The 27,581-nt window shown below is 46.6% G+C and overlaps 1 protein-coding gene and 1 long non-coding RNA gene across 2 annotated transcripts in view; both read left to right on the top strand.

Moving 5' to 3' along the window:
• Nucleotides 1–21,957, top strand: part of ME2 (malic enzyme 2, NAD(+)-dependent, mitochondrial) — a 44,434-nt gene extending 22,477 nt beyond the window's left edge. Inside the window, exons 4-15 of the mRNA XM_014960785.1 lie at nt 4,842–4,917; nt 6,554–6,715; nt 6,794–6,897; nt 7,361–7,470; nt 7,581–7,678; nt 10,809–10,922; nt 12,439–12,553; nt 13,925–14,067; nt 19,082–19,184; nt 19,792–19,862; nt 20,303–20,401; nt 21,717–21,957. Coding sequence (XP_014816271.1) covers nt 4,842–4,917; nt 6,554–6,715; nt 6,794–6,897; nt 7,361–7,470; nt 7,581–7,678; nt 10,809–10,922; nt 12,439–12,553; nt 13,925–14,067; nt 19,082–19,184; nt 19,792–19,862; nt 20,303–20,401; nt 21,717–21,866 — 1,345 coding nt within the window. The 3' untranslated portion in view covers nt 21,867–21,957. The remainder of the gene's footprint in view (nt 1–4,841; nt 4,918–6,553; nt 6,716–6,793; nt 6,898–7,360; nt 7,471–7,580; nt 7,679–10,808; nt 10,923–12,438; nt 12,554–13,924; nt 14,068–19,081; nt 19,185–19,791; nt 19,863–20,302; nt 20,402–21,716) is intronic.
• Nucleotides 21,958–22,044: 87 nt separating this feature from the next.
• On the top strand, nt 22,045–25,707 carry LOC106899107. Its single transcript, XR_001414018.1, has 2 exons — nt 22,045–22,372; nt 23,689–25,707. It is a non-coding gene; the product is annotated as an uncharacterized LOC106899107 (long non-coding RNA).
• Nucleotides 25,708–27,581: the final 1,874 nt, after the last annotated feature.

The raw sequence follows: 27,581 nt of genomic DNA, 5'->3' as shown, positions 1-27,581 counted from the left end.
CTTTTTTCAGTGGTGCCCAGGGACAGGACAAGAGGAAATGGGCCCATATTTGAATATAAGAAGTTCCACCTAACGATGAGGAGCAAGTTCTGTGCTGTGAGGGTGGCAGAGCCCTGGAAGATGCGGCCCAGGGAGGCGGTGGAGTGTCCTTCTCTGGAGACAATCAAACCCACCTGGACAAGTTCCTGTGGGACCTGCTCTGGGTGGACCTGCTCTGGCAGGGGGTTGGAGGAGAGGATCTCCAGAGGTCCCTTCCAACCCCATATCATTCTGTGATTCTGTAAATGGAACAAGTCAAAGAGAACTCTGTGGATTAAACGTTACGTAGGGACCAAACCGGGTGACCCACATGTTCTTGGTCAACCTTATGTTCCTGTAAAACAATTCAAGAAGCGGCTGTTATTTCACTTTTAAACCTTATCTTGTCTCTAGTGGGATCTCTTAGGTGTTCTCCAGTTTCAGTGAAATGAAAATCTGGCAAAGGGTGTGACGATGTGAGAGCTGCAGAAAAGCTGTGGTCAAAAGGGGCACCCTCAAAGGATGAGGAGAACCCTGGCAGAGGGAAATCTATCCAACCCCTGCCTGCTCTGGCACCTGCCCTGAGAAAACGAGGCAGTGGATCATCTGAAATAGCAAATAGAAAGACATTATAAATAGAAATAGTAGAGGAAGAACCGCTAATTATTTCTCACCTCTCTTGTTTTCAGGGTATGGCCTTTACGTTACACGAACGCCAGATGCTTGGGCTGCAAGGACTTCTACCTCCTAAAATAGAGACACAAGACATTCAAGCCTTACGCTTCCATAAGAATTTGGCCAAAATGAGCGACCCCTTGGAAAAGTAAGCCTTCTTCTGGCCTTGGTTTGTCATGCAAGTAACTGAAAATTGATGTAAAATATCTCCTGGGCAAAACCAAACAAGGTTTCTCTGCCTCCAGTGGGTTTTTTTTCAGTTGTTGGGGGCTATTTTCACTTTTACAAAGAAAACTGCTTTTATTTCATAATCATAAGGTAACAAAAAAGACCACGCTCAAAGTAGTAACAGAGCTGCAACCCTTGCTGTAACATGTAATATATATTTTTGTAATAAATATGTAGGATTTGGGTGGCAGGTTGTTAGGGCACAGAAATACTAGATAGGGGGAAAGGGGCAGTGAGCAAATGGTAGAAAAATATGTGAGAGTGAAGGTAAATCAAGGGTTTGATAATTAGGTAGGAAAAGCAACGTTTATCATATTTATCACATACAGTAGTTACTGCTGGAAAGGAATTAGAGAGTTAGAATTTTGAGTCTTGTGATGAGTAATTTTTTTAGATTTTTTTTGTTTATTTATCCCACTGGTTTGCTGAAAAAAAATGTGAAATACTTTGATTTATTTGGTTTTTTTTTAAATAGCATGTTTTTGGCATCCTGGTAGTGCTTTCACATGATGTATATCTGCATGTAAAAATACACATTCTCCTAAAGGTGAGAGGAGCATCGGAAGGGTTTGAGGCTTTACTGGACCACATCAAAACTCTTTTGTTGTCATCAAAAACCCAAAGATGACTTTTAAATCCGTGTCGTGTCAGTGGCTGATCCAAAACAGTCATGTCATCTGTATTGACAAAGCACCCGGGTGCTGTAGCCTAAGACAAGTTCTCTAATTTGTTTTCTTTACGTTGTGGGGTCAACGAGACCAAATATAAGTTGATAACACAGTAGGTTGGTAGGTAAACGTGCCAAAATGCAGGTTTAATTTACACACCAGGGTAAGTCCTTCAAAAGGAACCATTTGGTAGGAGTTAATTTGGTTTACATCTGTATTATCGTTAGGATTAACAAGACCTTACTGTCAGGACCGTAGTTTTTTGGATGAACAATTCTTTCACTGGTTTTTGGGGGTTTTTTTAACGGTAATGAGACTCCCAGCTGCATCCTGTAATAATTCCATGGGTTATCTTTTTATCACACTGCATGTTTAAATTGTTAGCGTGCACGTTATGTCATATCCAATATTTTCACTTCAGCTCTTTTCCATGTTTTTTTTAATGCTCAAAGCCTGATTTCAGAGGAAACAGGAGTTCCATGAAGAAATAATACGAAGCAAGTTTGGTTTTTGCTTTGGCATTTTTCACATTGTTTTAAATCAGCATAAATGTGAAACAATAAGTGATTATTTTTTTTCTTTTTTGTCCATTTCAGGTATATCTACATAATGGGAATCCAAGAGAGAAATGAAAAATTATTCTACAGGGTATTACAAGATGATATTGAGCGGTTAATGCCAATTGTGTACACACCAACAGTAGGCCTTGCCTGCTCCCAGTATGGACACATCTTCAGGAGACCAAAGTAAGAATAATAGATATATATTGCTGCTACTTTTATTATCATTTCATGTTGGTGGCAAAGGATCCTAGTGCTGGAGAGATTCTCATGAGAAGAATATCAGAAGGACATGGACCTGTTGGAACAAGTCCAGAGGAGGCCACGGAGATGCTGGGAGGGCTGGAGCCCCTCTGCTGTGAGGACAGGCTGAGAGAGTTGGGGGGGTTCAGCCTGGAGAAGAGAAGGCTCCAGGGAGACCTTAGAGCCCCTTCCAGTCCCTCAAGGGGCTCCAGGAGAGATGGGGAGGGACTCTGGATCAGGGAGGGGAGCCATAGGACGAGGGGGAAGGGTTTGACACTGAAAGAGGGGAGATGGAGATGAGATAAATGGAAGAACTTCTTTGGTGTGGGTGGATGGGGCTTGGAGCAACCTGGTCTGGTGGGAGGTGTCCCTGCCCAGGGCAGGGGGTTGGAACTGGATGATCTCTAAGGTCCCTTCTAGCCCAAACCATTCTGGGATTGTGTGCTCTGTGGAGCAGCACGATGTGACATCTTGGGTGCAGGAGTTCAGGAGTCACCTTTCAGTCACTCTGACACAGTCAATACGCTTGGCTGGGATCTGGTTTGGGTTCAGCCATGATTTCAACCCTTCAGGTTATTAGCTCTGTGTTGAGGAAACCAGTTCAGACTGGTAGTCATTTCAGCTCATTTCCATGATACTTTTGACTGCAATTCCAAGAGTATTTCTAGAGCTCTCTTCCTTGAGGGCTTTAGTGCTGTGTGGAGGAAGGGTTGATCCTTCACTGCTATGAGGACTCCAACTTGCAACGCTGCTGCTGCTGCGATAAAAACAGAAGGAAACTCCTGGTTTTGCTCCTGATGTGGGACAAGGGCATGTGAGAGATGTCCTCTTAGTTCTCACATACTACTTTTCCTTTTCCACTTGTCTGTATGTATTATAGACCAGCTTGAAAACTGTCCCCCTCGAGAAGTTGTCTGTAGAAGACACAGCAGCATGGGCAGGAGCTCAGAAGAAATGCACACACTTCTCTTCACCTCTGCTCCTTTCTACTCCTTTGCCTCCCCTCCCACGTTCCCGTGGAGGAACACCCACCAGCAGGAAGCACTTTTCTCCTCATGTTGGAGAAGAAAAGATGCTCAGTCCCTGTCTTTCCTCTCTTTTCCTTCCCCTCACCACACGTGATGGTGTGAACGTTGGCTTCATGAAGGTAAAGCCAGGCTTAGGATCACGTCTGAAAGAGGGGAGATGGAGATGAGATGTGGGGAAGAACTTCTTTGCTGGGAGGGTGGTGAGAGCCTGGCCCAGGTTGCCCCGAGAAGCTGTGGCTGCCCCATCCCTGGAGGGGTTCAAGGCCAGGTTGGAGGGGGCTTGGAGCAACCTGGTCAATTCAACCAATTGGAACTGGATGATCTCTAAGGTCCCTTCTAGCCCAAACCATTCTGGGATTGTGTGCTCTGTGGAGCAGCACGATGTGACATCTTGGGTGCAGGAGTTCAGGAGTCACCTTTCAGTCACTCTGACACAGTCAATACGCTTGGCTGGGATCTGGTTTGGGTTCAGCCATGATTTCAACCCTTCAGGTTATTAGCTCTGTGTTGAGGAAACCAGTTCAGACTGGTAGTCATTTCAGCTCATTTCCATGATACTTTTGACTGCAATTCCAAGAGTATTTCTAGAGCTCTCTTCCTTGAGGGCTTTAGTGCTGTGTGGAGGAAGGGTTGATCCTTCACTGCTATGAGGACTCCAACTTGCAACGCTGCTGCTGTGATAAAAACAGAAGGAAACTCATGGTTTTGCTCCTGATCTGGGACAAGGGCATGTGAGAGATGTCCTCTTAGTTCTCACATACTACTTTTCCTTTTCCACTTGTCTGTATGTATTATAGACCAGCTTGAAAACTGTCCCCCTCAAGAAGTTGTCTGTAGAAGACACAGCAGCATGGGCAGGAGCTCAGAAGAAATGCACACACTTCTCTTCACCTCTGCTCCTTTCTACTCCTTTGCCTCCCCTCCCACGTTCCCGTGGAGGAACACCCACCAGCAGGAAGCACTTTTCTCCTCATGTTGGAGAAGAAAAGATGCTCAGTCCCTGTCTTTCCTCTCTTTTCCTTCCCCTCACCACACGTGATGGTGTGAACGTTGGCTTCATGAAGGTAAAGCCAGGCTTAGGATCACGTTCCCTTCTCGTGTCCTTGCAGGAGAACATAGATCCTGTCCTATCTGACGCTAACACCAGAGGTGTTTTGCCCTAGAGGAGTATTAAAGGTGAATATCTGTAGGAGTGTAAAACCCAGGTCGCCTCATGATAAGTATTTTCTCTGTGTTCTTATTTTAGAGTGTCCAAGTAGCCGCATAGACTTTGTGGATTAGAGATTGATGTCAGTGATTGCAACGCTGTCAATTTTAAGAAATTTTTCCTCTTTGACATTGGGTTTTACAAAGCAAGGTGAAAATTCTGATTGCAACATGTAAAATATTTCTCCTTTGTTTTTTTTTTAAATTTCTTTCAGAGGATTATTTATTTCCATCTCAGACAGAGGCCACATAAGGTCAATCGTGAACAACTGGCCAGAGAATGATGTTAAGGTACTACCTTACTTTATACATTTTTTTTCTAGTTGTTATTTAATCTGAGTTGAGCTTCTTAAGATTTATTAGTATTTGATGGAAATGTAAATGCTAAATAACACGTCCTTGGCAGTTATTTGATGATGATGGCAAAATATAGCTGAAGAATATATCTTGAAGAGCAGTGTTTTATCCTAAACAGGAGGTTTATGGTTTGAGTAGACAGTAATGACTGGATTGCTAAACTTCTGGACTTGCTAAACTTCAATTACTTTGTTATTCCACCTTTTGGGGAGGTGTTGGGGGATGTCCCTCTGGATCTTACTTATTGTGTTACGTAGCAGTATGAGAGGAGATGTTGTACCTCAGATGAGGACACAGAAGTAGTTGGGAGCACAGATTTTTGCCATTGAAACCTGTATGACCCAGTTGGGTGGAGAACCACAAGAGGAGGTGAGGTGAATGACATTTCCCCAAGCTTTTTTGATGTCTGGATTTACAAGAAATGACAAACCCATGTTACAAACTGCAGTTCCATGGGGCAGCTTGGATCCTTCCTACTTGAACCCTCAGCAAGTTTGCCATCGACACCAACTTGTGTGGTGCGGTCGACATGCTGGAGGGAAGGAATGCCATCCAGAGGGACCTGGACAGGCTGGAGAGGTGGGCTTGTGCAAATCTTATGAAGTTCAACCAAGCCAAGTGCAGGGTCCTGCACCTGGGACATGGTAATTCCAAGCACAAATACAGGTTGGGTGAAGAATGGCTGGAGAGCAGCCCTGAGGAGAAGGACTTGGGGGTGTTGGTGGATGAGAAGCTCAACGTGAGCCAACAAAGTGCGCTGGCAGCCCAGAAAGCCAACCCCATCCTGGGCTGCATCAAAAGAAGCGTGGCCAGAAGGTCATGGGAGGTGATTCCACCCTCTGCTCTGCACTCATGAGACCCCACCTGGGATACTTTGTCCAGCTCTGGAGTCCTCAACACAGGAAGGACATGGACATGTTGGAGCAGGTCCAGAGGAGGGCCAGAAGAATAATCAGAGGTCTGGAGCACCTCTACTGTGAGGACAGGCTGAGAGAGTTGGGGTTGCTCAGCCTGGAGAAGAGAAGGCTCCGGGGAGACCTTAAAGCCCCTTCCAGTCCCTCAAGGGGCTCCAGGAAAGCTGGGGAGGGACTCTGGATCAGGGAGGGGAGCCATAGGACAAGGGGGAAGGGTTTGACACTGAAAGAGGGGAGATGGAGATGAGATGTGGGGAAGAACTTGTTTGGTGTGAGGGTGGTGAGAGCCTGGCCCAGGTTGCCCAGAGAAGCTGTGGCTGCCCCATCCCTGGAGGGGTTCAAGGCCAGGTTGGAGGGGGCTTGGAGCAACCTGGTCTGGTGGGAGGTGTCCCTGCCCAGGGCAGGGGGTTGGAACTCCATGATCCTTAAGGTCCCTTCCAACCCAAACCATTCTGTGATTCTATGATACTTAGCTTTCATGATTTGAGCAGTGAATTTCAACAAAGAAAAAAGGAGTAGAACAGTAAAATATTCCTTGCAATCTGTACTGTATAAACAGACCTGAATTTTTGCCTGGAAAAAACCACAATTGGTATCGCGCCAAAATTTATAAATTTCGGTAACCCTCTATAATTTCACCTCCTTTTTGTTTTCAGGCTGTTGTCGTCACTGATGGAGAAAGAATATTGGGCCTCGGAGACCTGGGTGTGTATGGGATGGGAATTCCAGTAGGAAAACTGTGTTTATATACAGCCTGTGCAGGAATTCATCCAGATAAATGCTTGCCTGTGTGCATCGATGTTGGAACTGATAATACAGTGAGTATGACTGACCTTAGCCATAAGTTATCCCTAAAAAAAGTCTTTATTTATTTTTTTATTTTTTTTTTTTTGCAGACTCTCTTAAAAGATCCGTTTTATATGGGCCTGTACCAAAAAAGGGATCGCTCGCAGGTCTACGATGACCTGATCGATGAATTTATGGAAGCCATTACAGACAGGTATGTGACACTGAATATTCTGCAGGGAAATATGGCCAAAAATTAAAAATCCATCACACACTGTCCTTGAAACAGTCATTTAAGGAAAAAGGACAGGACTAGAAGTCAAGGCACATGGCTGTTTTTATGGCTCTGTAGTGATTTTTCTCTGTGACCTGGAACATCTGCTTGTAGTTCCCTGTTAAATATGCACAGAACGAAGGCAGAACTGGTTTAAGCCATGAAAGGCTTGAGGAGATCATGAGGACATCATCTTTCTAAAGTTAATTGATTATGTGGAAGATTTGTTTTCAAATTCTTTAATTTCTTGACGTGTCTAGTGATAGGATAGTTTGTGATAAATAGTTTGTTGTGTGGGTGTCTATTTTTGTCAGTGAGGTTGACGGTTGGACAAGATGATCTTGAAGGTCCCTTCCAACCTAGAAGATTCTGTGATTCTGTGAATATTTGCCATGTTCTGTAGGTATGGCCAGAACACCCTTATCCAATTTGAAGACTTTGGCAACCACAACGCTTTTCGCTTTTTAAGAAAATACAGAGAGAAATACTGTACCTTCAATGATGATATCCAAGGTATGGCCTTTGTTCATGTTCCTTAATGTATATAGCAAAACCCTTCCCTAAAACCATTATCTGTTGTGTACATCTCTCCAGCTGGCCTTAGATTTGTACTGCTTTGACAGGGACCGCTTCGGTGGCGTTGGCAGGACTGCTGGCGGCGCAGAGAGCCACCGGGAAACCACTTGCAGAGCAGAAGGTGCTGTTCCTTGGAGCAGGAGAGGTGAGTTCCCTTCACGGCTCTAGAACAAGAGATTTAACTGTGGATTTTCTGGTTCTTTAGGACTTGTGGTGATTTGAATTTTCTGAATTCCGTTGCAGAACTTTTTATGTAAAGCCCACCCGTTAACAGAAGGGACTACCTGCTTAAATAGGATTATGTGAAAGTTGTTTAACGTTTGCAAGGACTCAAGTTTTTCATTGTCTTGTGTGGACTTAAAAAAAGCATCAGGGTCTTGTCTGTAGTTGAAGGGGAATTTACTGTAAAGCTATGGATGACAACAGGATGACCAGGAGCCAGCAATGGGCCCTGGTGGCCAAGAAGGCCAATGGCATCCTGGGGGGCATCAGGAAGAGTGGGACCAGCAGGTGGAGGGAGGTCATCCTGCCCCTCTGCTCAGCCCTGGGGAGGCTCCAGCTGGAGCACTGGGACCAGTTCTGGGCTCCCCAGTTCCAGAAGGACAGGGAACTGCTGGAGAGGGGACAGCAGAGGGCTATAAAGATGAGGAGGGGCCTGGGGCATCTCTCTGATGAGGAAAGGCTGAGGGACTTGGGTCTTTTGAGAAGAGAAGACTGAGGGGGGATCTGATCAAGGCCTACAAATACTTGAAGGGTGGGTGTCAGGAGGATGGGGCCAGTCTTTTTTCAGTGGTGCCCAGGGACAGGACAAGAGGGAACGGGCACAAACTTGACCATCAGAAGTTCCATCTCAACATGAGGAGGAATTTCTTTGGTGTGAGGGTGGCAGAGCCCTGGCAGAGGCTGCCCAGAGAGGTGGTGGAGTCTCCTTCTCTGGAGACATTCGACCCCCAGCTGGACACGTTCCTGTGCAACCTGCTCTGGGTGGCCCTGCTTTGGGAGAAGGTTGGACTAGATGATCTCCAGAGGTCCCTTCTAACCCATTCTGTGACTTAGTAGGAAATGGGGAGAAAAAGTATGTTAATTTTTATAGCACTGGGAAGGAATACACAGTGGTTTTCTCAGCAAGTATCTGTTTGCAACAGACACTAGGTAGTTACTGGGGCCGCAGCGTCAGGACCAGTACCGTGCTTCTTGGTCTATCAGCAAAATTGCTTCTGTGGTGCTGACAAAATAACTTAATTAGCTGAAATTTTCTCCAGCTGGGGAAAGTCCAGATTGCAGTAATTGGCCGATGGCGTGTTGTTGCCTGAGCAGTGAGATCTGCTCTGCGCTTCCCTCTACCTTATTTCTCCTGCCAGGCTTAGCAGCCTGTGCAGCGAGCCAGGAAAAGGGAGATGGAGGGAAGACCTGCCAACATCCACTCTCTGCCCTCTGCCTCCAAGGCCTGTATCTTTGGCAGCGGGAGCAGAAAGAGGTTCAGAAAGCAGGTGGACACAAAACACCAGCCTGTGGTTTCTTGACAGGAAGCTGCAGCACTTCCTTGTTCTTATTGGCTGGTTGGGCTGGTTTATTGTGGGTGCTGAACTGGTACAGGCAGGGGGGCACAGTACCCAGAAGAGCCATCACTCTTCTCTGCCCTCTGCCTCCAAGGCCTGTATCTTTGGCAGCGGGAGCAGAAAGAGGTTCAGAAAGCAGGTGGACACAAAACACCAGCCTGTGGTTTCTTGACAGGAAGCTGCAGCACTTCCTTGTTCTTATTGGCTGGTTGGGCTGGTTTATTGTGGGTGCTGAACTGGTACAGGCAGGGGGGCACAGTACCCAGAAAAGCCATCATTCTGTTTTCATAGCATTGTCCAGGTTGGAAGGAACCTTTTGGATCATCTAGTCCAACCATCAACCCAATGCTGCCAAAGCCACCACTAACCCATGTCCCTCAGCACCACGTCTGCCCGGCTTTTAAATCCCTCCAGGGATGGTGACTCCACCACTGCCCTGGACACCCAGTTCCAAAGCTTGACAACCCTTTCAGGGAAGAAATTTTTCCCAATATCCATCCTAAACCTCCCCTGGTGCAACTTGAGGCCATTTCCTCTTGTCCCATCGCCTGTTATTTGGGAGAAGAGACCGACCCCTCCGGCTACACCCTCCTTTCAGGGAGTTGGAGAGAGCGAGAAGGTCTCCCCTCAGCCTCCTTGTCTCCAGGCTGAACCCCCCCAGCTCCCTCAGATGCTCCTCAGAAGACCCTTCTTGTTCCCCAGACCCCTCACCAGCTCCGTTGCCTTTCTCTGGACCCTCTCCAGCCCCTCAATGTCTTTTTTGTGGTATGGGGCCCAAAATTGGATACCCCACTGGAGAAAAACAAAACCTTTTTTTTTTCCCCAGACACATTTTCTACACCAGCAGCAAGGCAAAGAGCAGTCACAAACACCCCAAACACCGCATTTTCTGCTTTGCAGGAGTTCTCTAACTTGAGCAATGTATTTTTTTCTGAGCTTCCTTCCCCAAGTCAGCTTCTCTGGCCAGGACCTGCCAGCAGCATGGCTTGAAGGAGCTGTATTATACTCCACATGGCCAATACCTCTTAAGTCACTGCCACATGTGGGTATTGATTTATAACTCTCTGCTGTCTGCAGAGGTCAGATGGGATTACAGGTATTTCCTGCTACAAATCTGTCATTTCCTTTGCACGTGATTTATTTGGAAAAGACAAGTTTTTTGGCCAGAGTTTGTAGGTGGTATACGAAGGTACAAATACATAAAATGATGTACATATGTTTTTGGGTGCTGTCAGAAATACCTATGTCATGGATTTTGCAGTTAACAACCAGTGAGAATGAATCCTGAAGGAGAGCCTGGACTTCCCACTGGTTTATCCAGGGCAGTGATAAGTGTTCTTTACACAGATAAATACCAAAAAAAATAATGCAAAATAGGCTTTTGGAGCAGATTAATTAGGTGTTCCTGTGAAAATGAGGATTTTAAGCAGTGCCTGGTTTCCATCTCTTACTGCTAGAAAAGCCTGAGATGCATTGCTCCAGTGCCCAGTACAGGGGAATGATCACCTCCCTAGTCCTACTTACCACACCACTTTTCCTTGAAGGTGTGACACTGTTGATCCCAGGAGCATGTCCCCATCTAGGCCAACGTTGCTTGGGTCGCAGAGCTGACTTATTAAATTATTTTCATGGAGATCTTGAACAGGGGGGTGTTTGTGATGACAAACCTCTTTTGTGACTCGCTAAAAATGAAAATTGTTTCTTTTTATCTACAAGGCTGCCCTGGGAATCGCCAACCTCATTGTTATGGCCATGACGGAAAGCGGTGTTTCTGCTGAGGAAGCCTACAGGAGAATATGGATGTTTGACAAATATGGTTTACTCGTAGAGGTAGGGGTACACCATGCCTTGAAATACTACAATAGGAATGGCCAGTGCTTTCCTTGTCCTTCTCACAAAAAAAAAAATCAACTTTTTAATTTATGAGGATTTTAAGCAGTGCCTGGTTTCCATCTCTTACTGCTAGAAAAGCCTGAGATGCATTGCTCCGAGCAGGAGAATTCAGGGGTGGCACAAACTTAATCTCCAGTCGCTGTCGTTCTGCCCTGAGGAGCTCAAATATTGATCGTATTTCGATGCGTTTCCATTCTCCTGCCAGGCTTAGCAGCCTGTGCAGCGAGCCAGGAAAAGGGAGATGGAGGGAAGACCTTGCCAACATCTACTCTCTGCCCTCTGCCTCCAAGGCCTGTATCTTTGGCAGCGGGAGCAGAAAGAGGTTCAGAAAGCAGGTGGACACAAAACACCAGCCTGTGGTTTCTTGACAGGAAGCTGCAGCACTTCCTTGTTCTTATTGGCTGGTTGGGCTGGTTTATTGTGGGTGCTGAACTGGTACAGGCAGGGGGGCACAGTACCCAGAAAAGCCATCATTCTGTTTTCATAGCATTGTCCAGGTTGGAAGGAACCTTTTGGATCATCTAGTCCAACCATCAACCCAATGCTGCCAAAGCCACCACTAACCCATGTCCCTCAGCACCACGTCTGCCCGGCTTTTAAATCCCTCCAGGGATGGTGACTCCACCACTGCCCTGGACACCCAGTTCCAAAGCTTGACAACCCTTTCAGGGAAGAAATTTTTCCCAATATCCATCCTAAACCTCCCCTGGTGCAACTTGAGGCCATTTCCTCTTGTCCCATCGCCTGTTATTTGGGAGAAGAGACCGACCCCTCCGGCTACACCCTCCTTTCAGGGAGTTGGAGAGAGCGAGAAGGTCTCCCCTCAGCCTCCTTGTCTCCAGGCTGAACCCCCCCAGCTCCCTCAGATGCTCCTCAGAAGACCCTTCTTGTTCCCCAGACCCCTCACCAGCTCCGTTGCCTTTCTCTGGACCCTCTCCAGCCCCTCAATGTCTTTTTTGTGGTATGGGGCCCAAAATTGGATACCCCACTGGAGATGGGACCTCACCAGTGCCCAGTACAGGGGAATGATCACCTCCCTAGTCCTACTTACCACACCACTTTTCCTTGAAGGTGTGACACTGTTGATCCCAGGAGCATGTCCCCATCTAGGCCAACGTTGCTTGGGTCGCAGAGCTGACTTATTAAATTATTTTCATGGAGATCTTGAACAGGGGGGTGTTTGTGATGACAAACCTCTTTTGTGACTCGCTAAAAATGAAAATTGTTTCTTTTTATCTACAAGGCTGCCCTGGGAATCGCCAACCTCATTGTTATGGCCATGACGGAAAGCGGTGTTTCTGCTGAGGAAGCCTACAGGAGAATATGGATGTTTGACAAATATGGTTTACTCGTAGAGGTAGGGGTGCACCATGCCTTGAAAATACCACAGTAGAGATGGCCAATGCTTTCTGTGTCCTTCTCACACACAAAAATTCAACTTTTTCATCTCTAGGGCCGAGAACAAAAGGTAGATTCCAATCAAGAACCGTTTACACATAAGGCTCCAGAGAAGATACCAAAGACATTTGTAGAGGCAGTGAATGTACTTCGGCCTTCAGCTATCATCGGTAAGTAAGGTTATTTTTGTTGCTGGTTTTCCATCATTTGGTTATTTGCTGTATTTAATTTGCTAACGTGGCTCCAAGGAGGTTGGTGACAGTGATCTGTGTTTCTGCTGGTTTAAATAAGATGAAAATGCCAGGTCAGTTTGCAGCTTGAAAATATACTGAGCTGCAGGTCAGCTCTCAAGGCATCCTTCATTGGAGCTGTGGTGCTCCTTCTGCATCTTATCATAGAATGGGTTGGGTTGGAAATGACCGTAAAGATCACCTCGTTCCACCCCCCTGCCCTGGGCAGGGACACCTCCCACCAGACCAGGTTGCTCCAAGCCCCCTCCAACCTGGCCTTGAACCCCTCCAGGGATGGGGCAGCCACAGCTTCTCTGGGCAACCTGGGCCAGGCTCTCACCACCCTCACACCAAAGAAGTTCTTCCCCACATCTCATCTCAATCTCCCCTCTTTTAGTTTAAAACCCTTCCCCCTCATCCTATAGCTCCCCTCCCTGATCCAGAGTCCCTCCCCAGCTTTTCTGGAGCCCCTTGAGGGACTGAAAGGGGCTCTGAGGTCTCCCTGGAGCCTTCTCTTCTCCAGGCTGGAGAACCCCAACTCTCTCAGCCTGTCCTCCCAGCAGAGGGGCTCCAGCCCTCAGGCCATCTCCGTGGTCTCCTCTGGACCTGCTCCAACAGCTCCATGTCCTTCCTGTGCTGAGGAACTCCAGAGCTGGATGCATTACTCTTCTTGTGTCCTTGCTAACTGCTTCATCTAGTCCTTGTCCAACTGGTGTTGGACCTTTCTTAGAAAACCCCGAGCATGTTCTCAGGGATTGCACGGCCACAATGAACTGAAACTGTAAGAAAGGGAACTAAGGGTCAGGAAGACAAAAACAAAACCTTTTTTTTTTCCCCAGACACATTTTCTACACCAGCAGCAAGGCAAAGAGCAGTCACAAACACCCCAAACACCGCATTTTCTGCTTTGCAGGAGTTCTCTAACTTGAGCAATGTATTTTTTTCTGAGCTTCCTTCCCCAAGTCAGCTTCTCTGGCCAGGACCTGCCAGCAGCATGGCTTGAAGGAGCTGTATTATACTCCACATGGCCAATACCTCTGAAGTCACTGCCACATGTGGGTATTGATTTATAACTCTCTGCTGTCTGCAGAGGTCGGATGGGATTACAGGTATTTCCTGCTACAACTCTGTCATTTCCTTTGCACGTGATTTATTTGGAAGAGACAAGTTTTTTGGCCAGAGTAAAGCCTGAGATGCTTTGCTTTGAGCAGGAGAATTCAGGGGTGGCACAAACTTAATCTCCAGTCACTGTCGTTCTGCCCTGAGGAGCTCAAATATTGATTCTATTTCGATGCATTTCTGTTCCTTCAGGAGTTGCAGGAGCTGGGCGGCTCTTCTCTCAGGACGTGATCAAAGCAATGGCCTCCATCAACGAGAGACCCATCATATTTGCACTGAGTAACCCTACGGTGAAAGCTGAATGCACAGCAGAGGAGGCCTATACCCTCACAGAGGTTTGTGAAGTTGAGAAATGTTGATGTATTTCCTCTTAGTAGTTGAATTCTTTACTGAGCGTGAGATCGCAGGAACTCAAATTACTTTATTATTACTCAGACTTATTGGCATAATTATCACAGAATCACAGAATGCTATGGGGTTGGAAGGGACCTCTGGAGATGATCTTCTCCAACCCCCTGCCAAAGCAAGTCCACCCAGAGCAGGTTGCACAGGAGCCCATCCAGGTGGGGTTTGAATGTCTCCAGAGAAGGAGACTCCACCACCTCTCTGGGCAGCCTCTGCCAGGGCTCTGCCACCCTCACAGCAAAGAAGTTCCTCCTCATGTTGAGATGGAACTTCTTATGGTCAAATTTGTGCCCGTTTCCTGTTGTCCTGTCTCTGGGCACCACTGAAAAAAGCCTGGCCCCATCCTCCTGACACCCACCCTTCAAGTATTTCTAGGCCTTGATCAGATCCCCCCTCAGTCTTCTCTTCTCCAGACTCAAAAGCCCCAAGTCCCTCAGCCTTTCCTCAGCAGAGAGATGCTCCAGGCCCCTCAGCATCTTTGTAGGCCTCTGCTGTCCCCTCTCCAGCACTTCCCTGTCCTTCTGGAACTGGGGAGCCCAGAACTGGACCCAGTGCTCCAGCTGCGGCCTCCCCAGGGGCAGAGCAGAGGGGCAGGATGACCTCCCTCCACCTGCTGGTCCCACTCTTCCTGATGCCCCCCAGGATGCCATTGGCCTTCTTGGCCACCAGGGCCCATTGCTGGCTCATGGGCATCCTGTTGTCCTCCAGGACTCCCAGGTCTTGTTCCTCAGAGCTGCTCTCCAGCAGGTCACCCCTACCCTGTCCTGGTGCAGGGGGTTATTCCTCTCCAGGTGCAGCACCCTGCACACTTGCCCTTGTTGAAGTTCATCAGGTTGCTCTCTGCCCAACTCTCCAGTTGGAGAGTTCATTCTTGTCTTCTTTCTTGTACTACAGTTCTTTCTTGTCTTCTGGCAAAAGTAAATGGAGGTGGGAGAACCCCAACTCTCTCAGCCTGTCCTCCCAGCAGAGGGGCTCCAGCCCTCAGGCCATCTCCGTGGTTGACCTTCTTTGGACCTGCTCCAACAGGTCCATGTCCTTCCTGTGCTGAGGAACCCCAGAGCTGGACACATTACTCTTCTTGTGTCCTTGTTAACTGCTTCATCTAGTCCTTGTCCAACTGGTGTTGGACCTTTCTTAGAAAACCCCGAGCATGTTCTCAGGGATTGCACGGCCACAATGAACTGAAACTGTAAGAAAGGGAACTAAGGGTCAGGAAGACAAAAACAAAACCTTTTTTTTTTCCCCAGACACATTTTCTACACCAGCAGCAAGGCAAAGAGCAGTCACAAACACCCCAAACACCGCATTTTCTGCTTTGCAGGAGTTCTCTAACTTGAGCAATGTATTTTTTTCTGAGCTTCCTTCCCCAAGTCAGCTTCTCTGGCCAGGACCTGCCAGCAGCATGGCTTGAAGGAGCTGTATTATACTCCACATGGCCAATACCTCTGAAGTCACTGCCACATGTGGGTATTGATTTATAACTCTCTGCTGTCTGCAGAGGTCAGATGGGATTACAGGTATTTCCTGCTACAAATCTGTCATTTCCTTTGCACGTGATTTATTTGGAAAAGACAAGTTTTTTGGCCAGAGTTTGTAGGTGGTATACGAAGGTACAAATACATAAAATGATGTACATATGTTTTTGGGTGCTGTCAGAAATACCTATGTCATGGATTTTGCAGTTAACAACCAGTGAGAATGAATCCTGAAGGAGAGCCTGGACTTCCCACTGGTTTATCCAGGGCAGTGATAAGTGTTCTTTACACAGATAAATACCAAAAAAAATAATGCAAAATAGGCTTTTGGAGCAGATTAATTAGGTGTTCCTGTGAAAATGAGGATTTTAAGCAGTGCCTGGTTTCCATCTCTTACTGCTAGAAAAGCCTGAGATGCATTGCTCCGAGCAGGAGAATTCAGGGGTGGCACAAACTTAATCTCCAGTCGCTGTCGTTCTGCCCTGAGGAGCTCAAATATTGATCGTATTTCGATGCGTTTCCATTCCTTCAGGAGTTGCAGGAGCTGGGCGGCTCTTCTCTCAGGACGTGATCAAAGCAATGGCCTCCATCAACGAGAGACCCATCATATTTGCACTGAGCAACCCTACGGTGAAAGCTGAATGCACAGCAGAGGAGGCCTATACCCTCACAGAGGTTTGTGAAGTTGAGAAATGTTGATGTATTTCCTCTTAGTAGTTGAATTCTTTACTGAGCGTGAGATCGCAGGAACTCAAATTACTTTATTATTACTCAGACTTATTGGCATAATTATCACAGAATCACAGAATGCTATGGGGTTGGAAGGGACCTCTGGAGATGATCTTCTCCAACCCCCTGCCAAAGCAAGTCCACCCAGAGCAGGTTGCACAGGAGCCCATCCAGGTGGGGTTTGAATATCTCCAGAGAAGGAGACTCCACCACCTCTCTGGGCAGCCTCTGCCAGGGCTCTGCCACCCTCACAGCAAAGAAGTTCCTCCTCATGTTGAGATGGAACTTCTTATGGTCAAATTTGTGCCCGTTTCCTGTTGTCCTGTCTCTGGGCACCACTGAAAAAAGCCTGGCCCCATCCTCCTGACACCCACCCTTCAAGTATTTCTAGGCCTTGATCAGATCCCCCCTCAGTCTTCTCTTCTCCAGACTCAAAAGCCCCAAGTCCCTCAGCCTTTCCTCAGCAGAGAGATGCTCCAGGCCCCTCAGCATCTTTGTAGGCCTCTGCTGTCCCCTCTCCAGCACTTCCCTGTCCTTCTGGAACTGGGGAGCCCAGAACTGGACCCAGTGCTCCAGCTGCGGCCTCCCCAGGGGCAGAGCAGAGGGGCAGGATGACCTCCCTCCACCTGCTGGTCCCACTCTTCCTGATGCCCCCCAGGATGCCATTGGCCTTCTTGGCCACCAGGGCCCATTGCTGGCTCATGGGCATCCTGTTGTCCTCCAGGACTCCCAGGTCTTGTTCCTCAGAGCTGCTCTCCAGCAGGTCACCCCTACCCTGTCCTGGTGCAGGGGGTTATTCCTCTCCAGGTGCAGCACCCTGCACACTTGCCCTTGTTGAAGTTCATCAGGTTCCTCTCTGCCCAACTCTCCAGTTGGAGAGTTCATTCTTGTCTTCTTTCTTGTACTGCAGTTCTTTCTTGTCTTCTGGGGTAAAAGTGAATGGAGGTGATTTGAACTGGGGAGCCCAGAACTGGACACAGTACTCCAGATGGGGCCTCACCAGGGCAGAGTAGAGGAGAAGGATGACCTGTCCTCATGTTCCCCTCTCGTGACACCCATGTCTCATGCACTGGAGATCTTTCCCTCCTTCATGATGCAGAGCTTTGAACTCCTTCCTTCCACTGTTAGCGTGGCTCAATTTCCAGTGTCACAACCATGACTTCCCATCATCTCCAGTTAGCACCCAGGTTCTCTTCCATGTTACTGGGCCCACCAGCTCAGAGGGAACTCTTAATACTTTTAATTTTCAGGTCCAGAGTGACCCCTGAGCAGGAATAACACCCTCTGGACAAAATTTAGACTTAAGCTTTTCATAGAATCATAGAATCATTCAGGTTGGAAGAGACCCTTGGGATCATCGAGTCCAACCATTGACCCTACTCTACAAAGTCCTCCCCTACACCATATCCCTCAGTAGTAAATGAGAAGACTTTTAAATGAAGATGGTTTAATATCTCTGGGATATCTTGTATTAGGCAGAATAGTAAGTAGGGCAGTGTTTCAGTATATAAAATTAATATCCAATATCTTGGATAGAAAGTCAACAAGAGTTAGTTACACAGCCAAGCCTTCTGGAATTAATAAATATAAAAACTACCGGCTTGCATTTTTAATAGAATATTTTTCCCTTCAACATACAGTAATTACCTAGAAAATCAACTTTGCTTACTTTGTCTTTTAACTAACGAAGTTTGTCGGGTAATTAGCTGTCAGCCCCACACGCCTCCTGGCACCATGAATGGCCTAATCCTGGCTGGTGTGAAATCTTGGGCTAAACTAAGAAGTCAGGAAGGAAACAGGAGGTATCATCAATTACCTTTTATTCCTTTTTTTTTTTTTCCACTAGATGGCACCTGGAAAAGGCTGACGATGCTTTAGTGCCCCCTGTCACTGTTGTTGGGCTTTTGTTGTGTTTTCATTTTCAAACGTAGCGGTCCTGGGGAGCCTTAAATATTTTAAAGTAACATAATTAAACCTGTTACTCAAAAGAAAGTCAAGATTTTTTGCTTACAGGGGTTTCACTGCTTGAGGAAAGGGTCATTTGTCTGGAGGGTGTTAATTTCCCACTCCGAACTGGATTTGTTTTTTAATATTTCATGCTGATTAAAATCCTTTCCAAAGGAAGAATGTACAATCCCCACGGTGGTAGGTCCTGGCTTGTGGCCGTGGATCCTGATAACGTGGTTTTGGTTGGAATCGTAGCATCACAGAAGGGTTTGGGTTGGAAGGGACCTTAAAGACCATCTAGTTCCAACTACCTGCCCTGGGCAGGGACATCTCCCACCAGACCAGGTTGCTCCAAGCCCCCTCCAACCTGGCCTTGAACATTTCCATAACCATAATAACGTTTAACACACAAATACTTTCTTTTACGTGTGAGTAGTTCCTCTAAGTCTTTGCTGTCTTAAAGAACCATGAAGGGTTAAGCAAATAGATGCTTCCATTCCTTAGAAAGCTGCTCAGTTCAGTGTGTGTGCTTCCCTCCTTGGCTTTCTAGATGTTTGCTACAGAAACATGCAGATGCTTGCTGGTTCCTCTATCTCCTCCAGGCCCTACTGGAAAGGGTGGGTTTGGTTGTTGTCATCCTGGGATTGTAGAAACGGAGGCAGCGAGGGATGTAAGGACGTGCTTGGAGGAGCTGTAGGATTCTGGTGTCCCTGAATTCCCTAAAGGCTGGGTTGTTCCATACCCTTGGCTTTTTTAGGAGCTGCCTGACTGGGATTTTTCCTCTTTTTAACAGGGTCGTTGCTTGTTTGCCAGCGGCAGTCCCTTCGACCTGGTGACTCTAAAGGATGGAAGAACCTTCAAACCAGGCCAAGGAAACAACGCTTATATTTTTCCAGGTAAGAACTACAATTATCATCCTTTTTAATCTTTAAGACTAGGCTATTTAGCACCTCTTCTTGGGTTCCCTTGTTACACTGGGCAGTTAGAGAAGCAGCACGAAAGAGGTGTGACCGGCATTTGAAGCTGAGAACTCAATCAGAAGAATGAATGAAAGAAAAGCAGTCAAGGAGGGGTTTTAGGCGACATGTACGCAGTGCACTCACCCAACTGGATCTTTCTAAGAGGATAAAAGTGTGTTATTAAATACTTTTAAATGGGTTTTCTGCTTGTTTTGGGGGGGGAAGGAGAAAATAAGTGTTGATACGTTCCTCTTGAAGTTGTATCTGCACGAGCAGGGGTGCAAAAGAAGCACTTAGGGATATTTTCTCTGCCCTCCCCTTTCTCTCCCTTTCCTCCCTGAGCTGCCAAGCTCCAACCCCTTGTCAAAAGCCACCTGTGATGGTAAATGACTGGCAGGCACGATAATAGTTCCATGAAATGTGTGTAAGAAAGGGATGGGAGTATTTTTAAAAATAACAGTGGAGATGACTGGCAGCTTCTCAGTGGCAGCAGGCTGTAGATTTTAAGCTGATGTGGCCCTAATTGGCAATAATTTTATTGTAGGCGTGGCTCTGGCTGTGATCCTCAGCAGTGTTCGACATATTAGTGATAAGGTTTTCCTAGAAGCTGCTAAGGTAAGTGTGGAAGCAGAGTAGGCTGTGGCTTCTGACACGATGGTGGATGGGTTTCTTGCTGAAACTCCTTCGTTTTCTGTTGGTTTTATCCCTCCCCAATGAATTTAAAAAAAAAAATATCAATATTTTGATCAAATGAAATTGTGAAAATTGCAGCTTCTCCACTGCAAATTAAATTTTTCATCCCAAATAGAAAATCTGCGCGCGTGTAAATTGGCTCCCAGCCTTGTAGGGTGGGAAATCTGCCTCCTCCTCTTCCTCCTCCTCCCACCCCACTCCGGTGGGGTAGTGGGGGATGCACGTGGTCTCCAGGTTCCCATCCTCTCCTGCCTTTCCCCTCTGGAGTTGGTTTTCTCAGGTGTTTTAGGATGTTACTGATCCCATGTTACTGATCCCATTTGGGATGCCTTAAATAGAATTTGTTTGTTTCTCTAACTCAGGCATTGACAGAACAGTTGACAGATGAGGAGCTTGCACAAGGAAGACTTTATCCTCCACTGTCTAATATCAGGGAAGTTTCTATTTATATCGCTGTCAAGGTGAGTATGAAGCATAAATGTGGACTGTACTAAGAGTGGTTTATGTCTACATTAACTTGCTGTGAATTGCACAGCGTGATCCTTGAACACGAGGTGCTCGGGCACAAAATACCCAGTTCTTTGTGCCTTTAATAAGAGACACTTATAAAAATCTTGGGTTTCTCAGATGCTTCGGTTTGGCAGTGATGATGGGCCAAAAATTATGGTCCTTTGATTTCTGAAATCCAGTTTTCACACCCCTGGTAAGGCATTCGGTACTGGGGCCACTTCTCTTTAACATCTTTATCAATGACCTGGACGAGGGGATCGAGTGCACCCTCAGTAAGTTCACAGATGGTACCAAGTTGGGTGGGAGTGTTGACCTGCTGGAGGGTAGAAAGCTTTGCAGAGGGATCTGGACAGGCTGGATGGATGGGCGTAGGCCAATGGGATGAGGTTCAACAAGGCCAAGTGCCGGGTCCTGCCCTTGGGTCACACCAACCCCATGGAGGCTCCAGGCCTGGGGCAGAGTGGCTGGAGCTGCCTGGCAGAAAAGGACCTGGGGGTGTTGGTCAACTGTTGGCTGAACATGAGCCAGCAGCGTGCCCAGGTGGCCAAGAAGGCCACCAGCATCCTGGCCTGTATCAGGAACAGCATGGGGAGTAGGACTTAGGAGGTGATGGTCCCCCTGTCCTGGGCACTGGTGAGGCCCCACCTTGAGTGCTGTGTCCAGTTTTGGGCCCTCACCACAAAAAAGACCTTGAGGGGCTGGAGCGTGTCCCGAGAAGGGCAACGGAGCTGGTGAGGGGTCTGGAGCACAAGTCTTGTGAGGAGAGGCTGAGGGAGCTGGGGGGGTTCAGCCTGGAGAAAAGGAGGCTGAGGGGAGACCTTCTCGCTCTCTCCAACTCCCTGAAAGGAGGGTGTAGCCAGGGGGGGTCGGTCTCTTCTCCCAAGGAACAGGCCATGGGACAAGAGGAAACAGCCTCAAGTTGCTCCAAGGGAGGTTTAGGATGGATATTAGGGAAAATGTCTTCCCTGAAAGGGTTATTAAGCCTTGGAATGGGCTGCCCAGGGCAGTGGTGGAGTCACCATCCCTGGAGGGATTTAAAAGCTGGGCAGACACAACGCTTAGTGATGGTTTAGTGGTGGGTTTTATCAGAGTTAGGTTGATGGTTGGACTCCATGATCATAAAGATCCCTTCCAACCTGGACAATTCTACGATTCAGGACTTTGGTGGTTGCCTTCATCCAGTTTGTGAGTCCTAAACGTATCGCAGGGGAGGCCTGGATGTTAACGTGAAGGTAGTAAAAGGCACGAACTGATTTAACTTTCCAGGTGATGGAATTTTTGTACGCAAACAACATGGCTTTCCATTACCCCGAGCCTGCAGACAAGAACCGTTACATTCGATCCAAAGTTTGGACCTACGAATACGAGTCCTTCATGCCAGACGTGTACGACTGGCCTGAATCTAAAGTTCACTGACACCTCGGAAGATCGCGCTCCTCAGGCAGTATCTTCTACTCTGCAGGGATCCCCTTTTCCAGACCAATTTAAATCATCATCTTTTGAGTCCTGTTAATATGAAATTGTGAAAATTGCAGCTTCTCCACTGCAAATTAAATTTTTCATCCCAAATAGAAAATCTGCGCGCGTGTAAATTGGCTCCCAGCCTCATAGGGCTGGTGGTAAATCTGCCTCCTCCTCTTCCTCCTCCTCCCACCCCACTCCGGTGGGGTGGTGGGGGATGCACGTGGTCTCCAGGTTCCCATCCTCTCCTGCCTTTCCCCTCTGGAGTTGGTTTTCTCAGGTGTTTTAGGATGTTACTGATCCCATGTTACTGATCCCATTTGGGATGCCTTAAATAGAATTTGTTTGTTTCTCTAACTCAGGCATTGACAGAACAGTTGACAGATGAGGAGCTTGCACAAGGAAGACTTTATCCTCCACTGTCTAATATCAGGGAAGTTTCTATTTATATCGCTGTCAAGGTGAGTATGAAGCATAAATGTGGACTGTACTAAGAGTGGTTTATGTCTACATTAACTTGCTGTGAATTGCACAGCGTGATCCTTGAACACGAGGTGCTCGGGCACAAAATACCCAGTTCTTTGTGCCTTTAATAAGAGACACTTATAAAAATCTTGGGTTTCTCAGATGCTTCGGTTTGGCAGTGATGATGGGCCAAAAATTATGGTCCTTTGATTTCTGAAATCCAGTTTTCACACCCCTGGTAAGGCATTCGGTACTGGGGCCACTTCTCTTTAACATCTTTATCAATGACCTGGACGAGGGGATCGAGTGCACCCTCAGTAAGTTCACAGATGGTACCAAGTTGGGTGGGAGTGTTGACCTGCTGGAGGGTAGAAAGCTTTGCAGAGGGATCTGGACAGGCTGGATGGATGGGCGTAGGCCAATGGGATGAGGTTCAACAAGGCCAAGTGCCGGGTCCTGCCCTTGGGTCACACCAACCCCATGGAGGCTCCAGGCCTGGGGCAGAGTGGCTGGAGCTGCCTGGCAGAAAAGGACCTGGGGGTGTTGGTCAACTGTTGGCTGAACATGAGCCAGCAGCGTGCCCAGGTGGCCAAGAAGGCCACCAGCATCCTGGCCTGTATCAGGAACAGCATGGGGAGTAGGACTTAGGAGGTGATGGTCCCCCTGTCCTGGGCACTGGTGAGGCCCCACCTTGAGTGCTGGGTCCAGTTTTGGTTCCCCCACCACAAAAAAGACATTGAGGGGTTGGAGCGTGTCCCGAGAAGGGCAACGGAGCTGGTGAGGGGTCTGGAGCACAAGTCTTGTGAGGAGAGGCTGAGGGAGCTGGGGGGGTTCAGCCTGGAGAAAAGGAGGCTGAGGGGAGACCTTCTCGCTCTCTCCAACTCCCTGAAAGGAGGGTGTAGCCAGGGGGGGTCGGTCTCTTCTCCCAAGGAACAGGCCATGGGACAAGAGGAAACAGCCTCAAGTTGCTCCAAGGGAGGTTTAGGATGGATATTAGGGAAAATGTCTTCCCTGAAAGGGTTATTAAGCCTTGGAATGGGCTGCCCAGGGCAGTGGTGGAGTCACCATCCCTGGAGGGATTTAAAAGCTGGGCAGACACAACGCTTAGTGATGGTTTAGTGGTGGGTTTTATCAGAGTTAGGTTGATGGTTGGACTCCATGATCATAAAGATCCCTTCCAACCTGGACAATTCTACGATTCAGGACTTTGGTGGTTGCCTTCATCCAGTTTGTGAGTCCTAAACGTATCGCAGGGGAGGCCTGGATGTTAACGTGAAGGTAGTAAAAGGCACGAACTGATTTAACTTTCCAGGTGATGGAATTTTTGTACGCAAACAACATGGCTTTCCATTACCCCGAGCCTGCAGACAAGAACCGTTACATTCGATCCAAAGTTTGGACCTACGAATACGAGTCCTTCATGCCAGACGTGTACGACTGGCCTGAATCTAAAGTTCACTGACACCTCGGAAGATCGCGCTCCTCAGGCAGTATCTTCTACTCTGCAGGGATCCCCTTTTCCAGACCAATTTAAATCATCATCTTTTGAGTCCTGTTAATTTATTTTTCGCTCATTTTGTTGTCTTTTTTCCCCTCGTTACCCTGTTTTTCACTTGGCGTAGATCTCTCCCCAGCACCTGATAAACTGTAGGGATAATGGCATCTGTCACAGGAATGAGAGAGCTCTCCAAAATTAATTTAAATATTGATATTGCATTTCTTGCTCAGAATCTGCACCAGAATTCCATTAATGATGTTTTTTGCTACGATGATCTATAGCTCTCTCATCACTGTTGGCTTCCAGAATGATTTATTTCTGCTTTTAATAATCAGTCTTCTCCTCGTCCTACTGTTGTCACGCTGCGTTATCCGTGACGTCGCCGGAGAGCATTTGTCAAAGGTAAAAAAAACCAACATCTTAAGACAAATTTAACAGTCTCGTGGGCTTTCTGGTTTGTCTGATGTGTAAAGATGCCCCTGTCCAGGCTTCCTCGTGGCATTGGCTGCTCTGATTTTTTTTGAGGAGCAGCATCATGTCTGTATTCCATGTTCTGCATCAATCTATTATCAGGAAAAATGTGAGCTCGTTCCAATTATCCTTGGAAAGCCCAACAAATAATCTTAACCACTTAATAGCTTTGCAAAACGAAGCTACGCCGTTGCCTGATAAATCATATCACAGAAAGGCAGGATCTGAAATAATCAATAGAAATCTTTTAGAGATTTTTTTTTTTTTCCAAGACTTTCTGCAGTGGACTCCAAGGGGAGGTACCAGAGGCTTTATGTTCAGCATTAATTTTTTTGTCAAGGTTCTGTTTCTCCTGAGCTAAATTGTTTTCTCCCCAAAAAAGCCTCGTGCGTGGTGTTTTCGTGACATCGCTGACTCCGAAACTCCTAAGAGGTCTCGGTTGCCGCTTCGAACAAACTCCCCCCCCACACACACACACATGCAGCTGAACCAAAAAGCAGCACAGGCAGCTATTGACACCCCCATTTCCAGTTGGACCAAAGGTTTCTTGTGGTCTCAGCCCAGTAGGTTCAGTTCAATTCGACTACAGGACTCGAAAGATCTCAGATGCTCCAAATCGAGCGCTTCACCTTCCTCGGCTCCGTTTACAGCTTTCATTTTTCGGGCCTTTTTGTGTTAAAAAATCCCAAATCAAGTTTTCAGATCCCTGGGAAAAGGAAGAAGACTTTGGTGTTTGTCTTTAGCCAGTTTGTGAGTCCTAAACATATCGCAGAGTTGATTTTTCTTTTTTTTTCTCCTTGCAGTGAATATTACTGCACATTTGATGCCGATACCACAATGTGCATTCCTTTTCATCTTGTTCCTATCTGGTTTGAGTTGCCCTCCAGTATTTTTATTTTTTTTTAACAGCAGCGAGAGTTACAGTCGGTGGTGACTCTAAATCTGGTCTCCTTAACAAGAACAATGGTATGTCAGGAACAGAAATAAATAACATGTGCTGCATCGAGGCGAAAAAGGACAAAAAATAAATAGATAGATAGATGTAAAAGGGCTATACCAGCAAACTTGAAGCTGGAATCCAAAGAGGTGTTGAAGTAAAGCTTGCTTGGGATTTACCAGCAGCAAACACCTCTCTCATATCCTCATTTATACTGGAAAATGCATTCTCCACCCAAAATAGAGCAGAGAAAATAATCTCTGAACCCCCTTCGACACGATCTCTGTCGCTTACCGCCCGGCCCCTGATTTTCAAACGAAATTCACATCTTAGATAAAAAAGAACAATAAACTTTGGGAAGGCTTTACCTAAGTGAGGAAAGAAGACTGATTATATAAACCCAGAAAATAGTGATTTCGGGGAAATTCAGTGTACCAATAAGCCCAGAGCTAGTATTTCAATATTTGAGCATCCTTGCCCACCTCAGGCAAGCAGTCCAGACTGTTCAACAGTACATGGTTCATTGCTGTCAACATTATCTTGTAAGTATATGTAAAAAAAAAAAAAAAAAGACCAATACCCACGTACAGTGTTTTTACAAAGAATGCTTTTTTTCCATCTATTTTTGCTATGCCTGGTTTTTATTGTATTTAAATTTGTGATCTTACTGAGAAATTATTTATTTAGTTGGGGTGGGAGGGAATTCAACTCTAGCTGAAGCCCGTCGCAGCGTCTCAGTGGAGTTCTGCATCACTGGATTCGAGTATCTCGGGTACGCACACTTTCTTCACCTCTGCCAATTAGTACTAATTAGGCAGACGAGTAACTCCAATATCCCATGCACTGATTTTGTGTCCCGGCTGAGAATGATCATAGAGGCAGGGCAATCGGTTCCGGAAAAATAACTCTTGTCTTATAAAAAAAATAAAGATCTGCATCCATCTCTTCAGTCTGATTATTTTATTTTATTTTATTTTATTTTTATTTTTATTTTATTTTTTTTTCAGGCCAGAAGTGCAGTTTAAGGTCCGTAATCAGTGGGAATTGATAGTACTTAGGAAGAGGAAGAGTTTTGGGGGAAATAGTGTTACCTGCAGGCAGTAGGAGCTGTGATTTGGGTTCACAAAGGGACCTCCCCCGCAGTAAAATTGCAGGAAAATTGGCTGCTGCCAAGCTGAGGGATGGAGCCCGTTTCCCTCCCTGCTGTCTTTAAGCAGGAGTTAACTTCAGAACTGGCCAGAGTTGGGATTTTCCCCAAGGAGAGAATATTCTTGTGTAATTTTTTCTGGAAATCCCACCGCACGGGTGAGGAATAAACCAGTCTTTAACCAGTTTGGAGGCTCCAGTGGGGCTGGGGATGTGTCGGAGCTCTCAGGTGGAGAAGGGCCTGACTGTGTCTCTCTAACCTCTCCCAGTTACAGCAGCTAAATGGTACCAGTTAGACTTCATCTATGCATACCCACCTGTGGAGATTGTTTAATCGAGTTCTGTGAATCATCTATAGCTTGCAATAATATGGAATTTTATCTTTAATGTATGGATATTATTTTCCATTACTAACAGGTAACATGTCAGCTCACACGATTTTAAGTGCATTTCCCTCTCCCTTTTATCTTTTTTAAAATGAAATACATAAATTCATCTTCAGTTTTACGTATTCTTCAGATCTAATTAATCTTGGAATTAATTACAGCTGCTAATCTTGCCGCTTAGTAAGGAACCACAGTGTCCTTTTTTGGTGTTCTACTTAACCTGATTTTTTTCTATTTGTTGGCTTATTCAGAAGCATTTACCGATCTTGATTTCTACAGAAAATTCTCTTCCGTGGTATGCAAAGGGAAAAAAGTTGTCATCAGGATGCATTTTGTAACACCGCATAGTGTAAGTTAAGCTTATACTTTTATTAAAAATATATATGTATCACCTGAAGGATGACTAGTGTTGTAGCTCTTACCACAGCCCCGGTGATTTTTGTCCTCCGAATGGTATAGAAGCCGGTCTTTAGTGTCTCTTCTGTGAGGATACTCTTCTGGAGATACAAAACGCTTCTGAGAGGGTCAGAAATTCCCCCTGAGGACAGTAGCTCTGTTTTTTCCAGGACTGGTCCAAGACTTGCTTCTTTAAAATCAACAGGAGCAGGACGGAGCCTCTTGGCAGCAAGGTGTAGAAATGCCATGGGGAGGAGAAGGGGTAGCTAAGGGAGCGCAGCCTTTTTTTTTATTAAATATGTGTGTTCTCGTTCAAAGATATTACAAAGGTTTTTATGTTCCTGAAGCGTATGCCCTTGTGCCAATAATTG

This window comes from Calidris pugnax, unplaced genomic scaffold (genome assembly GCF_001431845.1).
Source record: "Calidris pugnax isolate Ruff unplaced genomic scaffold, ASM143184v1 scaffold150, whole genome shotgun sequence".
NCBI lineage: Eukaryota > Metazoa > Chordata > Aves > Charadriiformes > Scolopacidae > Calidris > Calidris pugnax.
The sequence above is the reverse complement of the archived record's forward strand: the minus strand, read 5'-3'. Positions and strand labels throughout refer to the sequence as shown.